The sequence below is a fragment of the Diachasma alloeum genome, unplaced genomic scaffold, assembly GCF_001412515.2.
Source record: "Diachasma alloeum isolate Michigan unplaced genomic scaffold, Dall2.0 Dall_scaffold_00937, whole genome shotgun sequence".
NCBI classification, from domain to species: domain Eukaryota; kingdom Metazoa; phylum Arthropoda; class Insecta; order Hymenoptera; family Braconidae; genus Diachasma; species Diachasma alloeum.
Genome location: NW_021681054.1, coordinates 60,155 through 79,680, shown reverse-complemented (window position 1 = coordinate 79,680; position 19,526 = coordinate 60,155). Strand labels below are relative to the sequence as shown.

Genomic DNA, 19,526 nt, shown 5'->3' with positions numbered 1-19,526 from the left:
GGAGTCACTCCTTACCCCACTAAATCGAATGAACCATGTAACGAGATAATGAGGCATTTAAACTCGTGGAGACCAGATACTTTGAACGATGAGACTTCCCCCCTTTGAAGTTACCTTGCGGGGTCTGGTGGCTTAATTGGGAAGCCCTGGGGGTTTCATATGTATCTGAACTTCAATTGTAATTTAGATTTAGTGTTATTAAAAACGAACCCAGTAATTTTTAGTTTTTTGCTTCAATTTCTACTGTAGGCTTGTTTTATTTTTCGATTGATCGTCGAGTTCTGGTTTTTATCACTCATCATTTATTAGTTATCTAAAATCAGTTATTATTCAAAATGATGTGTAAATGTTTCACAAGCAGAAATTATTTTTTTACGAGTGCACTTTGAGTGAAAAATTCGAAACATAATTTTGTGGAGAATTGAATTGTCTAGAGAAACGGTCTGACAACACTTCCCCTTAATCCACTGGCTAAGGAGATAATTAAATATTTGAATGACTAATAAATTTCACCTGTTACGTCTTACCATTTCTGTTACAAATTCAACAATGACAAGCAAAAAAAAATTATGAAATTGTTCAATTAATTCTTACAGACGAACGCAATCGTCACAATCTCGAGCTTCTGAAGCGTTGTCTCTGCGTCGTCTGCATAGACGACGACGTCCTTCCCGTTACATTCAACGAGCCATATAAAAAAGATGATCGATGGCTGAATGATCGTGACTATGCCAATGCACTCCATCATTGTCTCCACGGTGGTGGTTCGCGTCATCTCGGCGCCAATCGCTGGTTCGACAAGACTTTCCACATAATAATTGGCAAGGTCAGGATCATTACATTTGTAGTAGAATTATCATAGATTAAGTTTCCAACAGTCCAGTCGTAAATTTGTTATTCCTCTGTTTCTATTCTTCATTGGGGAAATTATTATTAAGTAACTTTCACTGGCGGAAGTCGTTTCGAAATGTAAAAATTATTTTTAATGAGAATCATAAATGTAAAGCGATAAAGTGATGAGTCAATTTTCCAATTGTAAGTCTGATACCGTCGACATTTCAAACGTCATCACTTCATTTTTTGTTTTTTTATTTTTAGTAGTGCGTTTGGTGGCTCGTCTTACGGTGCTCCAATTTTTTAAATGTTGAAATCGTTGTTTAGTCGAAAAATGGTAAAAACAATTTTTATAAATTTTTACGATTTTAAGCAAAATTAATGTAAGAATTCCGAGGGATTCTGTACTGTTCTGAAAATTTCTTGAAGGTGGTATTCTTTATTTTTTGGTCAGGATGGATTCTGGGGAATGTCATACGAGCACTCAGCAGGAGAAGCTCCCTCAATATTCAATGCCTTCGAGACCCTAACCGAGAAGGTCGACGAAATGCCCCCCTCAGACGATAACCCAGTGCCATCGCATCTTCCAGGACCCGAGAGACTCGAGTGGCGACTCTCAGAGCAGAGTCTCAGCGACATTCGTGAAGCTACGACAGCATTCGACGCGTAAGTGTCTTCTCATGTTATTATCAAAACTTATGAATACCCCGGAGAGACACGAGAGTAATAACCACTCGTTAAAGTCTCGTTGAAGACCTGGATCTCTGCATCTTGTGGTTCGAGGACTACTCCAAGGAATTCATCAAGGCCTGCAGTATCAGTCCAGACGCCTACATACAGCTTGCACTCCAATTGACCTGCTTCAGGTAATTTAATTGGCATTCCACCATTTCGTTAATTGAATCAATATTTATTTTCTCTTTGGTACAACGCCCGCTGCCAATTACGGAATTGATTTTCGTGGCATTTATAACATTTCATGACATCATCTTCATTAAAATGATTGAAGGATGCATAAAATATTTTTCCAAACATCGACTTTTGTGAACTCATCCCCCAGGAAATAATTCCCAATTAAAAAAGTATTTTGTCCCAAGAAAACATGAATTATCCCTCAATAAAAATCGACTCACCCCCAGCGTTTCCACACAATACCCAATTATAAGTTCCCCATATTTAACAGTTCCGTACACCATCGAGAATAACTTTCCCCCGAAACTCCAGAGCTACCTATCGACCTATAAACTCCAGCTCTCTGATTAATTCACCCTCAATCAATGAAATCTTTTTTCAGATTGCACGGACGTTTAGTCGCGACATACGAGAGTGCGAGTATTCGTAGATTTGCCCTAGGTCGTGTCGACGTAATTCGTGCAGCGAGTCCAGAGAGTCTGGCATGGGTGAAAGCCATGTGCCAGGGTGACCCCGATGCCCAAAACGATGCCCAGGACGAAGGCTCCAAAAGAGTACAGTTCACCATTTACAGTGTAACAATCCTTAAACAATTACAATTGAGTGAGGCTTCTGCAAGCTGGTCGCACCATTTAATTTTTTATCGCTTTGTACTATGATTTTACTTGAGATAAATGAAGTCAAATGTCCCTCGTGCATTTTTCTTCAATGGCCTCGAGTGTGTCGAGATATTTATTGACAATGACCGATTGAGCTCGAATGAGAGATGTTGATTCAGGTTTTATCTTCAGAGGCTGAATCCCTCGACAAACAGATGCTCACTCTCTATTTTTTTAAAAGAAAAGTCCATTGTTTGTTGATTGCGGTGAAACAGGGACGCGGAACATTGAAAATGGCAATCAATTAGATCCCAACCGGGGATCGAGTGTTTGTCGTGTCCTCGAGAAAAGCCTCGAGGGGGGAGAATAAGGAAAAGCAAAAGTGGAGGAATTCACGAGGATTTTCCACTGTTTTCTTTGCATCAGTCCCTTTTATATCCTCCAGAATAGTCTCAATTACAGATATGTTGGTTCAGGTGATGTTTTTGCTCCTGAAATGGAACATAAATAAAAATACACAGCCACTTTGGTAATGAGGAGTGATTACCAAGGAGTATTGAACTCAATCGATCCATCTTTTATCGCTTTTAAAGAGTTTTCGACCCCCTGCATGAGTCACGCTAGCATTAATTACCCAAAATTCTAAATGACGAATTTATTGTCATGAGGTTTTTCCCCAGGAGCAACGCATCAAGGAATTGTTCGATCTGGCTGTTCAACGTCAGGCCAAGGAGATAGCTGATAACATTCATGGATATGGAATTGATAATCACTTGATGGGGCTGAGGTATGTGGCTCAAGAAGCGGGAGAACCACTTCCCGAACTTTTTACTGACGAGGCCTTCAATATTGTTCATCATTTTGCGTTGTCCACTTCTCAGGTGAGGGGACCAAATATCTAACAGAATTTTTTACATTTCTAATGATGTAAAAATACATTTCATTACGATGAAATCGATTTTAAATTCGTTTTAAAAATTTCTTCTGCCCCAAATTTATAAATGAAAAAATTACAATTGAAAAAAAAAACTACTTGACAGTACCATTTAATTTCCCTCGAAAAAAACCTGATAATCAAGAAAGAATTAAAACATGGAGAATTGAGTTTTTATCAAGTGAAAGAATATGAATATAGTTAATCACTAGAATTATTTCATCTCGTGGAATACATCACTAAAATTCCCCTTCTCCGAATGCGCAAAAGGAAAAAGTTACAATTAAAACAAAAAAAAACTTGACGTTAACAATGAAACTCCTGCAAGTGAAATGTACTCCCCCTTTCGAAAAAAACCCGATAATTAAAGAAGAATTGAAACATGGGGAATTGAAGTGCGTTCTGACACGAGGGTCAGTCCCCCCGGTATAAAGGGCGAGCCAGGAAGCAATCCTGTAACTCTAGCTCTCCAACTCCGGAAGTCATCCACTACCCCCCAAACTTCCTGCAACCCCAGAAAATCGTTTTCGTCAGAGCTGCCAGTGGCCCGGATCTCCAGTAATGAATCTCATAATTGTCTGTTTGTCCACAGGTGACGACGAGAAACGACGCAATAGTCGGTTACGGTCCGGTTGTGCCTGACGGCTACGGTTGCGCTTACAATCTCCGTAAAAATGGTTTCATCTTTTCTGTGTCTGCATTTCACAGCGATGGGAGAACCAGTGCGAGGAAATTCGCACAGGCACTTGAGTTGAGTATGAGGGAGATGGCTACGATGCTGAAGAACGCCAATAAATTATTAGTCTAATTGTGAATGGGTATTGGAGATTATGTAGAGGATTTAGATGACTTCAGTAGGCGCTAATTTGACACAAACGATTTCATTCATACGATTTGACTCATCGCAATTGCATGGCTCCATTAAAATGCCTTGAAATTATTTCAAATCAATTGTTATACGATTTGACTCATCGCAATTGCACAATTCCATTTTTGACGTCAAATCGAACAGTCAAATCCTATGGCTAAAATGATTTCGTTTGACTTGGAATTAATTTCCATAGAGAATCGAATGATTTGTGATAGACTCGATGAGAGGATTATTATTAACAGTTTGATGACTTCAAATCGGCATTTTTAATTTAAGTCAGCCAATCTATTGGCGCCCGCACCAGTGCACTCTTGTCCAGACAGTTGTTAGAGAATGAAATTAATGGTACTCGTCTATCTAGTCTGTGCAATACTCTAGTTGTAACCGCTTCAGTATTTTTTGTTGTTACATTCATTGGCCTATGATTAACGAGAGAATATTGTCGAATAATTATTTACAAACGATGAATTCTCATGATTTTCTGAGAAGGCCCGAGTAATTATAATCGTTGATTTTCAGAGTAATATATCGCGAATACAATGAAATCGTTGCATATCTGTGGGAACAAAATGCGAGTGAATAAATTATTTAACAAAGTTGGAAAGTGACGCTGAGCATCACTAGTCTGAAGTATTTTACGAGAGAAACTATAACTGAAGAATTTATAATATATTTAGTTTGTTGATGCAACCGGTTGTTGATGGTTCATTTATCCAATTGATTTATTTAAATATGAACGCGACAAGAGAAAAAAATGTCTATCACTGTTGAATTGTCATAAATGTACTATTAGCGATAATATAAATGTACGTGAAGGAACTAGAGTTTGAAACAAACGATATTGTGTTCTAAAAACCGCTTAGACTCGGTTATGAAAGTATTTACCGATCCGAGATTATAAAAAAATCAGTCAAACGTATTGGGAGGAATCTTTGTGATTGCTTTGCAGTCAGGAATATCACACGCATATCAGGGCTAATCAAGCCTGACAGTAGAATGTAGTTGATTTTTAAATAAAGTCGAACTGTTAGAGAAACCTTGTAAATCCAGCGGGAGATCGAAGAAAATAAAGAAATCAATGTTATTGTCTTAATTCGTTGAATCCTCAAATATTCCCCACCCAATAAAACACAGAATAGAATCCATAAACTTTATATTGCGTGATTACTCACAGCGACTATAGTCCGGAATGTTGAAACAGGCACAGAATATCTATCACAATTAAATTCCCGATATATACAGAAGCAGAACGGGCGTCAGGCTTTGAGAAATTTCAAACAACGCAGCCAGTGGGTTTTCGTTAAGTAGATAAATAGACAAATACAAGCACTCAGTCAATTCAGCTAGCCACACGAGTAAGTAGATCAACGTTGACATCATCATAGTTCCTTGCGAAGGGATGTGACAGCAGGGAATTGGCTGTTGGTCGTTTCTTTGGATCGTGGGTGAGGCACTTGCTAGCCAGCTCAACACCCTCTTTACAGAGGTGTTTCGGAGGTGCTGGACTCTCTCCCATTCCCACCTTGAACATAATTTGATAATTGGAATCAAATTCAGCCCAAGGCCTCTTGCCACTGGCCATTTCCACGACGCAGCAGCCAACAGACCAGACATCAGCAGCTCTGCCATGTCCCCCACTCTGAGTCTTCATAAAAACCTCAGGAGCCATGTACGCCTGAGTCCCCACGAACCCCTGCAGTTCCCCAGGCATAGTGGTATGCGCCTTGATCTGTACTGCACACCCAAAGTCCCCAAGTTTAAGACAATTCCCCTGATCCGTAAGAAATATATTCGCAGTCTTGATATCCCTGTGGACAATTCCATGATTATGCAGAACAGAAACAGCCAGTAGAAGCTGATGTGTGTACTTCCTGATGAATATCTCAGGCAGTCCATTCCCGGAGCCTGCGACGAGACTCTCCAGAGTGCCTTCAGCGCAGAATTCCATGAACAAAAGCATCTCCTCCCTCTGAATCTCAATGCCATAGTATCTGACCAGATGCTTGTGTTGGATTCCTTCGAAGATCTGCAATTCCTCGACGAGTCTCCTGACAGCCCTGTGATCCCCAGGTTGCAAAGGAACTTCTTTCATAGCCAACAACTCACCAGTCTGATTATTAACGACTGTATAAACCTTTCCAAACCTCCCCTGGCCAATCTTGATGCCCCTCTGCCAGGTGAAAGTGACCCTCTTAATCCTGACTTTGATTTTATCCACAGACTTTCTGTCAGTGACACTGCCAATGAGCTCACATCCTCTTCTCTTCTCGTCAATCTCACTCTCAAGTTTCTTCAAAGCCGACAGAATCCTCTCCTTCTTCACTTGCGTCGTCTCAGGTACAATTAAACTTACAGCTAGACTCCCATCACTCGAATGTGGAGACGAATACTTCCTCTGATTTGCCTCCGGAGATCTCAGGCTATCCTTCGACTTGGAAGGAATACTGAAACTCGTTCTACCTCCAGAACTCGCTGGTGATGAGGCCCGAGACCTGGGGAGTCTCTTGACCCCTTCTTGCTCTGAGTGTGAACCAGGAGCACTCGCAACCCCAACAACATGGGATATGCATCGATCCATCGCTTCTTTCAGCGCCTCGAACTCCTCGTCAGACAAATACCTAGTGTTCGAGGACTCACAGACTGTCATCAAGTACTCAAACCCATGATTCGCCCATCTAGGTCTCAGCCCCCTGCCCCTCTCGCACCTGTCCTTCACGAAATCCATCCACAACATGGCGAAATCCACCAGCCCATGGACCAAAAGTCCCCTCTCCTCAGGTGAAAACAACTTGCAGACCTCTTTATGATAATCAAAACCCATTCTGTAAGCCTGATGCAGAATCTCTCGAACTCGAGTCTTCATGGCAAACTGATCATTCTCGGACTTTGGTTCCTCAGCCGCGTCGATGGTCGCTTGGAAGTCCTCTATGAGAACGATCAATCGATCCCTGAGACTCAATACAACATTTTTCATGTGGAAGACTGCATCGCTGAGGTCTCCAGAGGCATCAGGCCACTGACTAATGTCCTTCTTCAAGGATTTAGCGAATGTCAGGCACTTGGTGATCTTCTCCCTAGCCTCCACGAACGTCCCCTGCCACTCCCTCCCCACAGACATCAGGTGAAACTTAATCACCGAGACATCTCCCTCGAGGGCATCAGTACTCTCTTTGATCTCCTGAGGTCTCGTCACCAGGAACTCCTGTATCTGCTCTATCATCGTGCAAGTTATATCGCAAAATTTAATTCCCCCGATCTTGTATCCGTGCTTGATCCCCCCGGCTATGGACTTCACGAAACTCCACTCGTCGTCAATCAGGCTCTTGTGGAAGCTGTTGTACTGGACCATCTCCACCCACTGGCGCAGATAATCCAGGTACACCTCGAAGACCGATTGCAAGCTGTCGTCAAAGTCCTTCACGTCGTCGAACTCAACGAGAGGTGAGTGTGGAGGGGATTCTGTGGACGTTCCCGTGATGTAGTCATCGAAAGCGTGAACTGTCTTCGAGTGCTCGACGAATCTGTCTCGATGGATGCAGGCGATCCTCAGCCCCTCTCGCATCTCCCTCATCAGTTGTCGAACTGAGAGGGGCCCTGGCTGCTCAGGTTTCTGCTCGAGCCTCATCCTGAGGAACTCGTGGACAACGTCCAGAGGCACTCGAGAGAGGAATATAAAGGCCGATCTGTACGAGGGGAGGTTCAGAGCTTTGGCCTCTGGGCTCCAGACTCCGTAGCGTTTGAGCTCGATGTCGCCTTCGTACTCTTCGTTCGTCGAGAGCTCGGATTCGGTGGCCCATTTTTTCAGAGCGAGACTGGCTTTCCGGAGGACTGAGGTGTGCAGACGCTCCAGGAAGTTGAGGCTCTTGCCCAAACCCCGAGTCTTGAGGACCTCTTCGATGTACTTTCGGTAGGCTTGTCTGTCGAACTCCATGAGGTAGTGGTCCAGGCAGTCGAATCTGTGGTCGTCCAAGCAGCTGAGGGTCGACTCGGGGGTCGACGGCCAGGACTGCAGGAGGGACATGCCCCCCGCGGAGGAGTTGCTGTTAGTACTGTCTGAGGGGGTGCTGTTGGCACTGTCATCCAGGCAGGAGAGCTCGAAACGGACGACTGGCGGCTTGGGGTCGAGGAAATCAGTAGTTTCGGAGGATCTTGAACTGAAAAATTGAATAATGCTTCGTATTCTTCATGACGATAATTAATATTGGAATTAAAACATTTTTTATAAATCATGGGGATGGAATAAATTTTGGAAATTATTTATAACACGATTTCATGAGGATCGATGAAAAACAGACTTGTTGATTTTCTTCAGGCTTTTAAAATGTTTTTCACGATTTGAAGTAAAAAATATAATTTGAAGCTTCAAAGTGTGAATAATAAAATCACTGCAGAATGCCTGATGTTTACACAAATTCAATTTTCAATTAAAAACAAAAATAGGTGTGGAAATAATTAGAAGTGAACTTGAAGTAAATTTGTCAAATTTACCTAGTTCCAGAATCGACTTCATAGTTCGTATTTTTTGGGCTATCCAGCAGCATCAGTAATTTTCCCAAGATCTGCAGTTTCAGCCTGTGATGTCGAGTCATGTTGTACCACAGGCACATGGCTTTGACTCTGCCGGTAAACTCTGGGCTCTTATACATCGGGTAATTGGCAGCGAAGGCCTGGCACGATGGGTAAAGGGCCTCGGCGGCCTCCAGCCGACAAAGTAGGACTTCTACTTGTTTGAGGGCTGTCAGCTGCGCCCTGGAGCAGGGTCTGCACCGCATGTTCAAACACCCCATGCACGTGGGCTCTACTATGACAGGGGTTGATCCTTCGAAGCCACTGTCGTTGGAACTTGATGCTGCTGATGGGGGGTTGGAGTATGAAACTGGATTGTATCTGTGAATGAATTCAGCAGACAATATTATGAGGGTAATTGCTGAATAGTTGAATTTTCTCACCTGTAGTCCATTATTTCAGTCAGTAAAGGCCCAACGGCCTCTCTCTGCTTGCACAGATACTCATCCTGAGCCATGAGACTCCTGTCTGCATGATACGCCTGGAGTTCCAACCAAATTAAATCCTTGAGTTCGTTTTGCCATCTCGACTCTTCGCTACTCATCTGTCTTCTACAATTCTTTTCCCTGTCTGTACTTCCCTGATCAAAAATTAATTGACAAATAATAAGAAACCATGTTGAATAAAGGATGAAGGATCCTCTACCAAAACCAACAATTCATTTCCACTCACCAGACGTATTAAAAACGCGAAAGTATCGTGAAACACTTCTCTCTCCGTCAAATTCTTTGGTTTCGCCTCCTCAACACTATTAACTGGTGTTGGTGGTGCTGGGGCAGTAACTGGGGCAGGCTCCCTCCTCTTGTGATTAATGTCCACTGGTTTAGATCGCAAACAACGAAATCTATTCCTGGTCTCTATCTACAGAAGAGATTGAACTTTGAGAAATGGCCAAATGTTTTTTTTTAGAAGGAGCACATGCAATGAAGCGAGAACTTGACAGACAATGACGAACCACACGACGCCAAACCTTCATGTTGCATGGCACTGGGGCTGATCGACGCTCTGATCGTTCAGCATAATGTGCTGCAGCCTCAACATCAAGTTTTAGATCTCTCTCGTTTCCTCGAGCTAGTTTTAAACTTCTCTTGGATTTTCTGCTGCCCTCCTTGGCTGCCTCTTCTTTGTCGCGAGCCTTGTCCGCATCCTCGCACATTTTGTTGAAGATCATTGTGTCCAGGGTGTCTCGGCGGCAGATATTGGGCTTTGCGCGAAGTTCTCTTGATGCGGGTGAGGCTTTCGTCTCACTGCAAAGAGGAAATTAACAGAAAATTTTATACTTGTAACCAATTTCACTTGAAATTGCAAGTGAAAACTTTTTAAATATTCAAAAAAACATAGTTTATATGGAATTTTAATTTCAGATGGTGGCAAATGCTCAATCCAATGGCAAATAAAAATTCTCAATAAATTGCTAAATCCAAACGATCGCTTTATGATAATTCCCTCACCCCCAGGAAGTCCTCTGCTTCCTCTCCCGCTGCCTCCTGCTCTGTCGCGTCCTGGGTGGCGTCTGCCCATAGAAATCACTCATCTCGTGGAGTGGATCGTCCGAGGAGAGAGAGCTGACTGAATCCCGCCTCTCGTTCCTGAACCCCCTGCGCTCACTCATGTCTCCTTTTTCTTCACTCCTTCCTCTTTCCAAATATTCACCGCCATACTCGGATCATTCTGCATCAACAGTAGAAATTCCACGATAAACATCTCATTTCCTCTTCCAATTATGAGATCTTAATTTCCGGCGTTCGTCATCAATCAATCAATCAATCAAGCGCTCTTTCTTATCACAAAAAAAAAGCCATTCGAGTCTTCTTGAATGAACAAATGACTAATTACGAGCTCGTTAACTTATATCGCCAGCATCATGAGTCAATCCAAAAGATTTCTTCGATAAGACTTTTATTCCCGTCTACATCTATCAGCGTGTTATCATTAAAAAAACTCGAAAAAAATTGTTAGATAACGTGAATTAATCGTCACCTCAGCGACTTGTTACACAAGGATGCACAATGTTTCAGGTGCGCGTAATTTCTACTTGATAATCATCAATCATCATTAGAAATTCGATGAATAATGCAACAACCGGAATTGATCGACCGAATGAAAACAAAAATCCAAGTGTAATGCATTAGGTACAAATTAGGTGACGATTTGAATATTTTGTTCGCGTTCATTCGAATGAAAACTAGAATTCTCGATGTAAACACATCCGGAGCACTCGGGCCCGGATCGTTGACTGAACCGTCCTCTAGACTCATCCGCTAATACGCTTTATCGTGGCTCTAGGTGTTACATCGTGTAGGTAACGTATGTTGTGCGGATTATGCGAATAAAAGTGGAGTTTATCACGTGCTTTATCGTGATAGGGGGATAACGACGATGGCAGCACTTGACGGAACTGCGGAAATGTTGGGGCAGGTGTAGTCGTTGAATGTTCAAGGTCAATGAGTCGAGGCAGGCCGGGATGGTGGATCACTGATGAAGGGATTCGTTTTATTTTTATTATTTTTAAATTATTGATCAATTTCATGATCAATTTTTCATGTCTATTTTTAATGTCAATTTTTGATGGATGTGGTCACTTCGTCTTTTTAAAGAATATGTAATTTGCCAAGTAATATGTGAATAAACTAATTCCAAACGTTTATTGCATTCCAATCCTGTAATTTTCACTTTTTGTTCGCGTCAATAAAAATAGCGGATAGATGCGTGTTGTATGATGAAAATTATTTACAAAAAATGTATCTCAATTTCTCACCTGCAACATTATACTTATCAGATTGTATTTACACTGGAATTTGCCTTTTTCCAGATAAGATTGGTTTCATTGATGAAGGAATTTTTTTTTTCACACCGCATAAATGAATTTAAGACTTTTTATGCAAAACAGACTGTATTTAATTATACTGCAACAATTGCTCTGCATTTGTTGATTGTATGACATTCGGTGCAACGTTCAAGGTCACGAGGGTCAATGTCAGGATATTGCTCGTGGATAATAACACTCATTGTTCAATTTCATGAATTATCAAATCAAATCGAAAATTTTTTGTAATGAAAAAAAAAATCAATAATCCGAGATTTTTTTTTTTTTTTTCATTTTTTTTTCAGCGTTTTTTTCGGCTCCCTTTTCAGGGAACAGTGCAGGGAAGACGTAAAAAATAGCAAATGAAAACAATAAAATGACGATAATTACGGGAATCAACTGCAATGCGCGTGAATATAGTGAGAAAATAAAAATTTTGAGGTTATGAAAAAAATCTTCAACAATTAATTATCACTTGCTCACCTCCCGCGGAATCAATGATATCCTTTGTCTCTGGCCTGCAGCAAAGTCCTGTTTACGGATATTTTACATTTTATTCGGCATTTATCGATGAAAAATTGAGGGGACGATTGTTTGGATTTTGAACTCACACCCACCTGCCCTCGCTGCCCACACGAAACTCCAAAATCGACGTTAGGATTTCTTTGTAGTCTCTTGAGATCGGCCAGACGAAATTAGAGGCCAAGCGACTGATGTTTATTACGTAATTGGTGCTTTATTTACTTTGGAAACACGTGACTTATCCGATTATTACAATTAAAAACAAAAAATGATTCTCAGAATTTTTTTTTATGTCTTCAAATGCCAACGAATCACATTTTTTCATTTCATTTCGAGTTAAAACAATGCTGTTGCTGTCGTCTGCCCAATTGATCAAATTATCAACAATTATTCAACAATTATTGTTTATATTTTAAATATCCCGCGTTATGGACACCACGAGATGCCGCTGCCATCGCCAGTTGCCATTTTGCATTTCATTTCTCCCAATAACGCGGGAATGCCCCCGCAAAATGGGTAAAACAAGAGTTTATCTCGGAATAAAACGTTTGCCATAAAAATCGTCACTGAAATCATCAGACAAAATCATTGAGGCCTTGCAAAAGAATAAAGGATGAACAATCCATAAAAAAGAACGAAAAAACCCAAATAAATTTCCAACATCGGCGCAATGAAAGTGAAATCGCGAAAACATGAAGACCTCACGGTGGAGGTCGGTCGAGAGAGAGAGCCGGAGAGAAGTGAGAGACACGACATAAAACGTGTGCGAGACCAAGACCATCGGGCAATTCAATGACCTGCGGTACATGATTCATCCCAGGGCCGAATGTTGAACCTGTGAAACTGGGTCTACGACCCGCCGCTCGTCGCCGCACGGTAAATCATCTCATTTTTATTGTCAACAAGTGTTCAAGGATTTCGCGAGGATTATTAGCATAAAAATCGGTTGACATTCCCCGCGTGCTCCAAATTCACTCGAATGCATTCATGATTCCGTAAAATCTGACGACATTATGTGTAACAATTTATGATAAATTATTAACAATTAACAACAACTACTCATCAACAATTCCTCATGATTGTTAATTTAGCAGTGGATAATGATCCATAACAATGGATAATTAATAATAATAATAATAATGATAATAATAATAACGAAATTGGAGTAGATCCTATCATCGTAGCGCAAGCCGCCATAAAAAACCAAAACAATAAACATTTTTTCGGTTCGTCATCTCTAATGAAACTCGATATCCATCTCGTACGATTTCACCTCGATTGTTGGGATAGCAACAGCCGAGGGCTCGATAAAAGAGAAACAGAGCGATAAAGTGGGAAAAAAGTGGACGACACACGCCACTGTACCCATCCTTGTTCCCTGGGCTAGTTGCAGTGTCGGAGATGAGAGCAGGGGACCTCTCGCTCTCTGCGGAGATAGCGGCGTCGTGGTGTCGGCAGACAGGGGATCCCTCGATTGGCGCTGGTGCCAAGGCCCTCCCCCCCTGGCACATGACCGCGTGGAGATCGCGAGCTCTGTTGCAGTCAGGTGGGCAACATCTCCCCTCCATTCCCTTGTTGTGATCCCCTAGTTTCTCTGGGCGGATTAAAATAGGTCAGGAACTGTTGCACTTGGTGAAGCAAGTGCATAAGTGTTTTTTAAATTGTTTTGAGAAAATTAGATTCATGGATAATTGATCGTTTAATTCTTTTCATTGATTATCAAAAATTTTAAATAATTTTTTATCATTTTTTTTACAATGGCGAGATTTTTTTGAATAATTCACACATTTTTGTCATTTTTTGAATTGAATATTTATATAAATTGAAAATTATGAAGTGCTCCACCTCATATTCAACTTTTTGAGCAAATAAGAATTTTTTAAATTAATTATTAATAATTACAAATGAAAATTCCGAGATGTTTTTGGAAATCAGAATTCAAAAACTTCATTTCCAAATGTTTAAAAGGGGGTTGTCGCACCTATTATAAAGATTTTTATTTCCACGAAAAAATGGAATTCTTCTGAAGGGCACCATCGCGCGACGATGCCCCCACTGTCCGAGAAAACACTTGGTCCACCCCCACCACAGCTTTCAAGATGAAACGAACGTGTCTGAACACGCTCACTGCACGTTGGTTCGCGCGGCCAGTAGGACGCTCTCTCGAAGGACGACGTTCTCACGTCTCCCAGTGAATACAACTTGTTAATTAAAAAAAATTAGAGTGACAGAAAATTATTAGTTTATCAGTGGGTGATCAGGCAAATGCGATCTCTGGTGGATGAAAAGAAAATCCGCGCCTGGTCAGACAGTCACAGAAGTCTCTACTGCAGGGGTGATCCATTTGTCAGGGATGGAGACTAGTTCGAGGCTTTTCACGGTGAGTAAAGTGGAGCAAGTTTGCTCTTTATCATCCAATATTCATAAATATTCATAAATACGTGGAATATCATTTTTTTCAACTGCATGGGCTAAACCTCAATGTCACCAGATCTCAAACGTCACGAGAACGATTGCAACTTTTGATAATTTCATTAGACAAAAGTTAAAAATTCATAACTAGTCGTTAACATTTTTTTATCGCCACTTTTTTATCACTCAGGGCATTAAACTGCATGCTTTCATATTTATGTTGTGACAAGTGAAAACGAGAGGATAAAAAAATGAGTGAAGCTATCATTCGAAGCCTGATTAGTCATCAGTAACTGTTAACTGTCATAATAATATTTGGGGTATAGTGTGATGTCATCCTCACTTTCGATCTTTAAATTTCCCAAAACAAATAGGGGAAAAGGTGAGATGACACATTGGATTGAAGGTAACCTCCAGTTTACTGCGGGCTTTGTCACGATATTTTTCAATTATTCCAAGTGAATTAAAAATTTGATGGAGGTCTATTGCAGGGGTTGAGCATGAAGGGAATGAATTCACCTGATGGGGTAGTTCGCCATTGTGACAGTTTATGTTGTGACAATTTTCTGACGCAACAAGTGGATCTGCAAGGGGAGCGGCGCCATGTTGAGTTGAATTTCAAAGGCAGTTCGGTATCTTGTTTCGTACACATGATTATTACGAGTACTCGATTGATAATCCAAAGGATTCACGCAATTTTAGATTTATTTTCAAATTAGAGCTGATAATGAGAGTAGACGGTAAAACGGTAGAACGTCGGTTTTGCTTGTTAGTCTGCTTTTTTTTTATATTCAGGAATTTGAGACTCAGCGAAATTTTTATGCAGCGAAGTGAGATGTAAAGGTGGCCATTCCCCTGAGATTCAGAAATATTTATCCAAAAATCAGTGGCTCCAGAGTTGAAATAATTTATTGTTTTCAACACTCCATCATTAAATTCTGTAATTATCTTTGGAGCGAGGCATTCTAGAAGAGAATGTCAAAAGAATTTTTTTGGAGCCGAGATAATTCTTTGCGCAAAAATTTCTTGACATTTTCTCCTAAAATATCTCATTATTGAGATAATTTCATTAATAAAATGGCAATAAAAATTAAATTTCACTTTAGAGAACGGCAGATCAGATCGGGAAAATGTCTTGAAAGCTCTTTGATTATAACAGCCTTATTTTATCCTCTATTGAACAAAAAAAATGAAAAACCCAGATTTTTCCTCATCGTTCGCCTCCTCAAATTGCATAAAAATTTACGAATTATCATTTACTCTTCCCAGAACTGAAATTAACATAACAAAAATATAAAACAACAAAGATCAGTAATTCCGGGTCTCACTATCTCGCATTAAAAGTCACTTATTCTCGCAAGCTTCCGAGAAATTATCGTTCGACTCACACGAAGTTTGCACTGTCTGTTTTATTCCCTCGAACATTACATAGAAGCGGATGAGGGTATGACGAATAAAGAGAATGCCGCCACACCATGACTTGATAATACACACTAGCATTCGTGACTATCGCAAACCAGATACATTGATAAAAAGAGCAGCCGAAATCCGACGATGGTGCTGATAGAATAATTATTTCGCACCATTTCATTCAATTAGACGAATTATCATGTGGGTCAGGAGCACTGAATCTCAGTGAGTCCAACATTCACCCCCCTTTTGCACAAATGCCATGTAAAATGGCGACCCACTTGGCACAATTTTCGACTTCTGCGAATGAGAGGAGAGAGATAAAACGTTAATCTAAGTATTTCGCAATGATTTTTTCCCATCTCTTTCTGGTCTCAGGGTGTCCCATTAAAATCGCATTAGCGGAGTCTTCGGATTTTAATATAGATTGAAATCACGATGGTTGAGGCATTGAAATTTCTTGGAATTTTTTAATGTAACAAGTGGGGAATTGTCATGTTACTGACGATTTTGACTATGAAATATTTTCAAGTTACGCTTGTCATCCAGTTTTAATTAATTTAGTCTCGTTTTTTTCGTTGAGTCATTGAATCCTAAATGAAATGATATTTTGGATAAATATACTAATGAAAAACGATAATTACTTAATTGAAAATTTATACAAGTAACAGAGATTGTGTCAATGAATAAAACAAGTCCAAATACATTAAAATCTGATGAAAACGCGGAAACGCCCGATATTCTGGATATTGACTTGAAAAATAATTCCAGAAATCGCACCAACAACCAATTCTCGAAATCCACTTCTCCCTCTTCTTTAAAATTCTTTACTTCGATTGAAGCCGAGGCACAAAATTCATTTTTATCATTTTATATACCTGATTCGAAAAGATGGGTGGAGAGATTTCTAGAATTGAGACAATAAAATCGAACGATGTACGGTGGATTTTGACGCGCAAACGTGAAGGGGTGACTCATCTCCTGAGAAATAATCTTTCATAACATCCAGACAAAGGGATAGCTGACAAATATTGAATGTAGAAACTTAATTCAATCAACCTTTTTTTCGTTGAATATTTTTTAAAAATAACAATATTATTTTTATTCATTTTCGTATTCACATTTTTTGGTGAATTTCAAATGCAAAAAACGAAATTTTTTTGCGGGAGAATATTAAATGATATTCTTAATTAACATTGGTCTAAGGAGAACTCGATTAGCGTCTCATTCGCAAAATAATCCCTCGTGAAAGCAATTTCTCTCAATTATTCCCTCTGCATTATTCACTTGAATAAACCGATTATCAAAATGGGATTTATTGGGCTCTGGAAGCTTCTGAGGTTCGCGAAACACGTGTCATTGTTTGTCGAAGATAACTCACTCCCGGGAAGTAACTTGACAATCCCTCTTCTCACTCGCACACCCGCCTCCATAAAATCGCCAATTAATTCCCATTTGATTGTCACCTAATCCTCTCGTTGGAAAAGCCCACCGTGAGTTATAAATACAAAGTCATACGACACAGGAGACACAATCATCCTTGGCTCTCAGTGTCTTATCGCTCATTTCTTCCCATACGCGTACGTCACGGACACGGCACGAGGCCATGGCATTCAACGCGTCATCAGTCGGTGTTATAAAATCCCTTTCGCACTCCCTCACTCTCTCTTTCGTTTTACTCCATAATTTTTTATCTCTCACTGTATTACATCCAACGTTCAGCAAAATTTTATTTTGTCTCCTTGAAATTAGACAACACAACAGTTTCATTTCATTATTGCAATTGCTTTCAAATTATCATTTCATAAATTTAATTTCTTCATATCGTTCATGATTTCTTCTTCTATTTATGCATTCTCATCGCCTCTGTAATGGTTCCCTTGACGAAGAAGAAAAAAATGGCGTCGTGATGGCGAACGGATTAATTTTCCTATAATTTTCATCTTTCACCCTGTTATATCCTACGTCCGGGTGAATTTTAATTCGTCTCCCTGAAATTAGACGACCCAACAGGTTTCATAACAATTAAACGCGAATTAATCCTTCATTTCATGACTCCAATTTACTTCAAATCATCATTTCATAAATTTTGCTGGAATAACATGACTCTAATACCACGGAATAAATAATTACGTGACGCCATGATTTCTTCTTCTATTTATGCACTCTCATCGCCTCTATAATGGCTCCCGCCTGACGCAGAAGAAGAGGAAAAAAATGGCGTCGTAATGGCGAACGGGTTCATCCCCCCAGTAGTTTTATTTTCCTTTCGCGGTCGATTCAAGACCCATCGCCCATCCACTTGGCGAACGCCACGCACCACTCATGGAATGCACGAGATTTCCGTCTTTTGCCCACCATCAAACACTTTCTCCGCTCCCCCACGTACGAGTCACTCGGCGAATCCCTTCCCTCTCTCTGTGTTTAGGTTTGGGAGAAAAATAAAAACACTGAGGAGTATCTAATCGCACACTGGGCCCTCGGTTTTTTGGGAGATCGATGAACTCGCTAAATTCGGGTTATGCAACTCGAACCGACCACACGTCGTTACCTCCTGGGATTATGGGAATTTGAATACCCCGGGATGCAGAAAAAAATTTATGTCTTCATTCACTCCTAGATAGTTTTTGCGGGGTTTTATTCACTGTTTAATTATTTGGCGGTTTCTTCGGTTGCAGATGGTGTGCTCAAGATTATTTGGATTTATCATGTTTATGGCGATAATGGCTCTGGTAATTATAAATAATAATTTTTTAAACTCTGGATAATGAATTCAAATAGTCATTATGTTTCAGTTAATTTTGTAGATTTCTCCAGTATTTTTATTTTATAGCTTTTATAATTGATGAGATTAATTAATTTTTTAATTTATTATATCTCATTATGGAGATGATGAAATATTTAACGTAAGATGATCATTTTTTAGGGAGCCGCGACGGAAACTTCATGCCAGGACGAGGGGGACTGTCCCCCACATCAATTTTGTTATGATGTTTCAAATATATGTGTTCATTACACAAATTGCAGTCAGTACAACCGCGAGGAGGGTGCTGAGAAGGCTCAAAATCCTTCACAGTGTGGAAAATGCCTCGAAGGGTAATTATTAATTTTCCCCATTCCTCGCGTTCTATGAATAAATAAATAATGAAATTCGTGATTACCTTCATTTATTCGTTTTCAGATATGCCAGTAATACTGTGGCGACCGGAGAGGAGGAGCCTGTTTGCAAAAGCAAGGTTCAACTCCCAGTGGACCCTCCAGGTGATTATTATAATTATTAATCTCGATAAATTCGTTTACGTAAAAATTACCAAGAAAAAACTATTGACATTTCGATTATTTGTTGCAGTGATCGATGACAATTCTCAATGGTGGATTTACATGGCGAGTGGGATTCCATGTGTATCAATCGTAGGACTCCTCATCTATTTCCTGAGAAAACGTGAGTAGATAAATCACACGAGCAAATCTCATTTTCAATTTCAAAATTTGGTCCCACATATTCATGCAGGAAATTCAATTTTTCACAGGTCTGACCGATGGAGATGAGAAGTGGTTCAAGACAATTGGAACCTGGAAGTTCACTCCCAGTGCGCCTCCCCAGGAGAATGGTAAGAAGCCCTCAAATCCCTTGAAGAAGAAATTTATTGAAAAAAAAAA

General features: G+C 40.3%; 3 protein-coding genes across 8 annotated transcripts in view; 2 read left to right on the top strand and 1 right to left on the bottom strand.

Moving 5' to 3' along the window:
* The window catches only part of LOC107045444 (vesicular acetylcholine transporter), a 43,925-nt gene extending 38,682 nt beyond the window's left edge, over positions 1-5,243 (top strand). For 2 of the 3 annotated variants that reach the window (XM_015267733.1, XM_015267729.1), the window contains 6 exons: positions 597-826; positions 1,289-1,500; positions 1,578-1,700; positions 2,129-2,321; positions 3,026-3,226; positions 3,872-5,243. In XM_015267733.1, the coding sequence (XP_015123219.1) occupies positions 597-826; positions 1,289-1,500; positions 1,578-1,700; positions 2,129-2,321; positions 3,026-3,226; positions 3,872-4,087 (1,175 nt within the window). In that variant the 3' untranslated portion in view covers positions 4,088-5,243. The remainder of the gene's footprint in view (positions 1-596; positions 827-1,288; positions 1,501-1,577; positions 1,701-2,128; positions 2,322-3,025; positions 3,227-3,871) is intronic. The other variant, XM_015267730.1, reaches the window with a different exon arrangement.
* Positions 5,244-5,286: 43 nt separating this feature from the next.
* On the bottom strand, positions 5,287-12,223 carry LOC107045442 (mitogen-activated protein kinase kinase kinase 4). 3 transcript variants are annotated; one of them, XM_015267726.1, is made up of 8 exons: positions 12,140-12,223; positions 12,006-12,053; positions 10,168-10,387; positions 9,672-9,963; positions 9,389-9,577; positions 9,100-9,296; positions 8,639-9,037; positions 5,287-8,304 (listed from the first exon to the last, which is right to left on the bottom strand). In XM_015267726.1, the coding sequence occupies exons 3-8, from the start codon at positions 10,326-10,328 to the stop codon at positions 5,490-5,492; spliced, it is 4,053 nt and encodes a 1,350-aa protein (XP_015123212.1). In that variant the 5' UTR covers positions 10,329-10,387; positions 12,006-12,053; positions 12,140-12,223; the 3' UTR covers positions 5,287-5,489. The 3 variants fall into 3 exon arrangements, with proteins under 3 accessions (XP_015123212.1, XP_015123211.1, XP_015123213.1); XM_015267725.2 differs by having other exon boundaries at positions 12,134-12,197; XM_015267727.1 differs by having other exon boundaries at positions 9,687-9,963; positions 12,006-12,196.
* A 1,931-nt stretch (positions 12,224-14,154) lies between these two features.
* LOC107045455 overlaps positions 14,155-19,526 on the top strand; it is an 8,943-nt gene continuing 3,571 nt past the window's right edge. For both annotated transcript variants that reach the window (XM_015267752.2, XM_015267751.2), the window contains exons 1-6: positions 14,155-14,424; positions 18,545-18,598; positions 18,793-18,962; positions 19,048-19,127; positions 19,216-19,308; positions 19,397-19,477. In XM_015267752.2, coding sequence (XP_015123238.1) covers positions 14,326-14,424; positions 18,545-18,598; positions 18,793-18,962; positions 19,048-19,127; positions 19,216-19,308; positions 19,397-19,477 — 577 coding nt within the window. In that variant the 5' untranslated portion in view covers positions 14,155-14,325. The remainder of the gene's footprint in view (positions 14,425-18,544; positions 18,599-18,792; positions 18,963-19,047; positions 19,128-19,215; positions 19,309-19,396; positions 19,478-19,526) is intronic.

Excerpts from the sequence above, each read along its gene's own strand:
- LOC107045442 (XM_015267726.1), bottom strand. The coding sequence starts at position 10,328 with ATGAGTGAGCGCAGGGGGTTCAGGAACGAGAGGCGGGATTCAGTCAGC. Across the intron at positions 9,297-9,388 it reads TCGCGTTTTTAATACGTCTG|GGAAGTACAGACAGGGAAAA; the intron begins GTGAGTGGAAAT and ends ATTTTTGATCAG. Across the intron at positions 8,305-8,638 it reads GAAGTCGATTCTGGAACTAG|TTCAAGATCCTCCGAAACTA; the intron begins GTAAATTTGACA and ends TCAATTTTTCAG.